Below are 5,649 nucleotides of genomic sequence, written 5' to 3' on the forward strand. Positions count from 1 at the left end.
TGTTTGATAATTATTCAGAATGAAATTAAGATACTGAATGATTAAAGAAGATCAAATATACAAAATTATTCAAAAGGTTTACAGATCTTTTTATCAAATAAAATTCACCTCTTAGTAATTCAGAGACCGACTCTTAATGAAATTATTAAGTAAACAAAAACCTTTTATCTTTTGTAAACTTACATTTTTTTATTTAATTTTAAAGAAAATATACACTTTCCCTGTTTTATGATTAAAAAATGTATTATATTTTTTATTCAATTAGGTAAATTTATTACATTTTAATTTAATAAAAAAAACACTCGTATATTAATAATTTGAAAAAATAAAAATAAATTAAACTGTTTTCCTTAAAACAAAGAGTGAAGGTGCCAGGTTAAAATTCAAGGAGGAATAAAAATCCCTTATGGCCACGGAGGTTTAAATGCAGAGACTCCAAGCTATCTGCAAAACATGTGTCGTCATAGGATTAGTCGGCTTGCATAACGGGTTAGATATCCAGATTAATAAAAAGACATTTTATTTATCCTAGGATAAATGCAACTCTGAAATGGTTAAATGCACCATATCTACTAATTTTCTCGATCAAACGAAAATCGACATAAAAGAAGTGCAATAATCATTTATAACGCTTTTATCGTTCCGGTTCACCTAAAATTCGATAACGATCTATCGGTTTTTCAAAAACACTTCCGTTAACGGTCTATACGGATACTAACGATTACAGCAAACGCGATCGATCACGACTAAGCTCTCTATAATGTCCAGGGTCTCTCAATCGACCCAAAATAAAATGACGATTCTTATTGTGTTTGCACTCGAAGAATCGGTGTTTTCTTTAACTAAACCAAAAAAACATCATCTACCAGCTTTATTTCTCGATACCGTTTCATCACCGATGTCTGTTGTGGTTGCTCCCGAGCCTAACGTTGTGTTGATTTCTTATCGGAAAACCCTGCTGCTGTTTTGGCTTTGGCAGATCGTGCAGTTCCATAACTTGTATCTTTCGCTGCTTCTTCGCTGTTCAAAACAAACACCGTCATCAGATTATTTTCCAAATGAACTCTTTTGTTATCAAGGACGAAAGAGTCAAAAGCCTATTAACGGAGACTAGAAGGATACAGATACGTCGAGTCACGTCGAGAGGTTAATTTTGTCATTTTGAAAACATTTTGTTGTTTTAGTTCAAAGAAGGAAACACAAACCGTTTTCCGCTTGTTGATACCGTTCCTGGAGCTTTCTCTTGGTCGCTTCAAATTTGTCTTGACCCGTTGCTTCGCCTGTGGGCCTCGGCTTCTGTTTGTTAGATAAAAACGACAGTTAGCAGCGTAATTGATACGTACAGCGGGAAGGTGATTTTATTTAGCTAAACGACACTCTCGACGAGTGCTTTTTTAAATCCATGACTTTTTGACGGGTTTTTTTTACGCACTCTTGTGTTGTGCGTAAAACATGTCGGAAGAAACAATCCTTTTAGAAGGTCATTTAACCAATGGACCATGGAAAGTCATCACTCACGCTTTGATGAGGCCTCTTCGGTTCGGTTTGCAGCTTTCTTTCCGTGTTCAGTTTGATACGTCTACCCGGTGCAGACTCGGCAACCGAAGGTTTGATCGGTTTCACAACAGTTGCTTGTTTCTTCTTCATTTTCATTACATCAGAGTCCGGCTCATTCTTACGAACCATAATTGGCACGTTTGTCGGTTTTTGCTGTTTGCATTTCGGTATGCTTTGTTTCTCGGTTCTACCATTGTTTCCAGGATCTGAAACAATCGAAAACAGTGAATCCCTATACAAGTTGAGAATTTAATAAAGAACCAAATAGCAAAAGAATTACTATTCAACTCACTTCCGTACTCGTCCATCCCGTCAAAGAACTAGGCACACCACGGTCGGAAAACAAGCCCGGTCAGAAAACGATCCCAAAATAAATATAAGTAACGAAAATCCGAGTTGCATACCTCAGATAGCTCCAATGACGTTTGAGGGTAAAAGAACGCTAAATCGTCGAGTGGAGGAGACGGGAGGCCTTCTTCTTCTTCATCAAGAACAGACGGGTTCAGTGACTCCGGTGTTGCTTCAGAAACCGCTGTTCGTCGTAACCCAATCAAATTAACGATGCAAATATTGAATAACAATAAATCGATACTTTGTTTCGATGCAACGTACCTGCCGCCTTTTCTGTAGCCATCACCCATTGATCAACCATATACTTCCACCCTCTGCATTTTCAGTAGTTCATCATATATGTTAGGATATGCAGACCTTTCGAATTCTCTCTAAAAAACCTCTTACGGAAACAAAGAAAGAAGATCCCTACATATATATACATGTATATATATATATATATATATAGAGAGAGAGAGAGAGAGAGAGAGAGCGAGTTGGGATCGTGTAAGAAATCAAAATTCCGTGACAAAACGTAGGAAGCACTTTGTTAGTGTATGTTTACATAAGTTAGTATCCTAACACACGTTAACATGTTAACTTATGTGAACCTCCGCTAGTGCTTCCTACGCTCCTCACGGGGTTTTGATTTCCTACACGATCCCAATTCATATATATATATATATATATATATATATATATATATATAGACATACATACAGAATCAGGTTCATACGAGAACAATACCTAAATAAGAAAATAAGAAGAGAGTCGAATCACATGTGATTCACGCGACTTTGGCTGCAACCTGAGGACGTGGACCACGTCGCCAGCACCCTCTTTGTTGACTATTAATGGAAAATTACATGTAATTTTGCACGTGATTTAGCCGTTTTCTTATTTTCCTATTAAGGTACCGTTCTCATGCCACTATACATACATGTATGTATATGTATATATATAGGTTTGATTGTCCGTATTAAGAGTAAATGATCACTTTATTTCAAATACAAGAGTTTATAGACCATATATCCATGCCCATTAGCGCGTGTGTGCTAAAACGTTGCTAACAAAGTCACGTGAATCTTTGCGCTAACGAATGATCAGTATTCCCGTTTTAGGAATCCAAATCAAAGTTGCACTCTCTTTCTTTACGGGTAGATTATCGTCAACTAACCGTTACTTGTAGATTAATACAATACTTGTGGAGCTAAATTAAGAAAAATTCATACCCGATGAGTGTCTTCGCAATGTGACGAACATCCTTTGACACATGCTTTCGAAGAACATTGATAGACTTTCCGATCTCAGTTGCCTGAAGCATAGATAATTTACATCCATAAGAACAAGACTTAAATTGTTTGATGACCAAAAGAACGAAGCCCGATTAGAGTTGTATTCGAACCTTGAGAATTTCCACCGATAATGCCATCAATTGAAGCTTTCTCAACGAGTTGTATAACACAGATTCAGACTGAAATTAATGATCACAGAACTATACTTTAAAGAACTGAAATTTATGATCACAAACATAATGATTTCTGCATATTTGTATAAAGAAAAAGGATAACTGCAATCTTGCAACTGAATTCGATCAAAAACAAGTTGTACCCATGAATTTCGATACCCAATTTCAGATTATAAGAGGATCAAAGAATGCATAATTTGTTTGAAGGTCCATCAAGAATGATGAACAGTGAATAGAATAGCTGCATTTTGGTAGAAAAAGAAGCAAATTTGCAATCTTGCAACTGAATTGGATCAAAAACAAGCTCTACCCATGAATTTAGATACCCAATTTCAGATTATCAAAGGATCAAAGAAGCATAATCTGTTTGAAGGTTCATCAAGAATGATGAACAATGAATAGAATAGCTGAACAAAAGGTCTGAATGCCCGAGGAAATGCTCAGCAGGGAAGTTGCGATTTTGGTAGAAAAAGAAGTAAATTTTGCAATCTTGCAACTGAATTGGATCAAAAACAAGCTCTACCCATGAATTTAGGTACCCAATTTTAGATTATAAAAGGATCAAAACACAATCTGTTTGAAGGTTCATCAGGAATGATGAACAATGAATAGAATAGCTGAACAAAAGGTCCAATTTTGATAGAAAAAGAAGTAAATTTTGCAATCTTGCAACTGAATTAGATCAAAAACCATGAATTTAGGTACCCAATTTCAGATTATAAAGGTGTTACAGAATGCACAAAGACCAACAAATTTGCATTCTGTTGAATTGAAACCAAAGAAAGTTGAAGGATTAGGGAAGAACCTCATCTTGATGGTTATCAACAATCTGTTTAATCCTCATAACCTCACCAAACATCTGGGATTCCTCTTCGATTTCATCTGTCAAAGCTTCTGCAACTCCATAATCGTAATCACTAACTTTATTAATAATATTATCATTAAGCTCTTTATGATCATCATCATCATCATCTTCTTGTTCATCATCTGCAGGAAAACCTAATTCCAGTTTATCACAACCACAACACTTGATCAAGTTACAGGAGAACAAAATCTGAGCAATGCCATCTCTCCTGATTCGAAACTCTTTTGGGTAATCAGAAGCAGCCACCATGATGGCTTTTTCGATGGTTTCAAACAGATCGCCATTAGAAGTCTGAAAATACTCCCTCCAGTAATCCATTCGACCACCAGATTCCAAAGCTGCCATTGTAACCGCCTCCCCCCTCCCCCCAACAACAAAAGATCAAACACCCGATTCTTTCAAGGACTTTCCGAGTGTACCCAGTAATCGAAACCACCGATTCGATCGCACCCACAAAATCGGAAGCCTCGATTTTTAAATAAATTCGGTAGAAATTAGGGGAACAACAGAAGAAACAACAGCAAACCCTTGTAAGTTCGATTGAAACAGTGAAAAAGACACCAAACTAAGATCAGATTGTATCAGTAGGTTGTGTATGATGAATCTTGCTTAGCGTTTTCGTTATGAAACTGAAATTTGTGAAGAACCCAGTTGGGATTTATCGAAGAACCGATAAGATGACCAAACAGATATTACAGAATCCGAAATCGATGATGAAGAAAGGATCGTTATAATTATGGGAGAGATACTTTTTGCCTTATTTGATTTCAAGAAAATATGCATACATTTTTAGATATACATCCCCTTCTCTCTGACTTCCTTTCTCTCACTAAAAAGAAAAGATGGAATTTTCAATTCAGGGGGCTGGAAATGGAAGATGCAATATTTTTATATTCATTCCATTTGGGCAGATATGACAAACGCCACGCAAAGTTGTAAAATTTAGCATCTTTCAAGAAACATTTCACCAAAACAAACGTCAAACACTCTGAAACACCAGTGTTTTGTTTCAATCAATCGGGTTGAAGTCATTTAAACAACCTAATCTAATGTTTGTAGTTTGGAAAATCTCAACTCAACCATAAGGGTGGTGTCTAATTGGTTTGAACTTGACTTCAAAGGTCAAAAGTACCTTGAGGTCTCAGCTTCAAATCCAATGAGGAATAAAAATCTTTTTGTGGCTACGAAGGTTCAAATGCGGTGACTCTGGGCTATCTGCAAAGCATGTGGTCGTCCTAGGATTAGTCGGCTCGTATAACGGGTTGGATATCCAGGTTAATAAGAAAAATCTCAACTCAACATAACTCAACTCAAGTAAAACTACGAACCAACTCAATCCGAACTGTACGGGTTGGATTGGGTTGGCTTGTAATTTTAGTTGGGTTGGGTTGAGTTGAGATTTTTTAAACTACAAATATTGGGTTAAGTT

At 36.4% G+C, this 5,649-nt stretch overlaps 1 protein-coding gene across 1 annotated transcript; it reads right to left on the bottom strand.

Moving 5' to 3' along the window:
* Positions 1-611: 611 nt before the first annotated feature.
* On the bottom strand, positions 612-5,033 carry LOC112518281 (probable mediator of RNA polymerase II transcription subunit 26b). Its single transcript, XM_025125922.1, has 9 exons — positions 4,161-5,033; positions 3,293-3,361; positions 3,120-3,202; positions 2,170-2,222; positions 1,962-2,089; positions 1,850-1,877; positions 1,519-1,763; positions 1,206-1,296; positions 612-1,020 (listed from the first exon to the last, which is right to left on the bottom strand). Exons 1-9 carry the CDS (start codon positions 4,563-4,565, stop codon positions 893-895), a joined length of 1,230 nt encoding a protein of 409 aa, XP_024981690.1. The 5' UTR covers positions 4,566-5,033; the 3' UTR covers positions 612-892.
* Positions 5,034-5,649: the final 616 nt, after the last annotated feature.

Source organism: Cynara cardunculus, assembly GCF_001531365.2.
Source record: "Cynara cardunculus var. scolymus isolate 2C chromosome LG 9, CcrdV1, whole genome shotgun sequence".
NCBI lineage: Eukaryota > Viridiplantae > Streptophyta > Magnoliopsida > Asterales > Asteraceae > Cynara > Cynara cardunculus.

Excerpts from the sequence above, each read along its gene's own strand:
- LOC112518281 (XM_025125922.1), bottom strand. The coding sequence starts at position 4,565 with ATGGCAGCTTTGGAATCTGGTGGTCGAATGGATTACTGGAGGGAGTAT. Across the intron at positions 1,878-1,961 it reads CGTCATTGGAGCTATCTGAG|TTCTTTGACGGGATGGACGA; the intron begins GTATGCAACTCG and ends TGGTGTGCCTAG. Across the intron at positions 1,297-1,518 it reads CGAAGAGGCCTCATCAAAGC|AAGCCGAGGCCCACAGGCGA; the intron begins GTGAGTGATGAC and ends TCTAACAAACAG.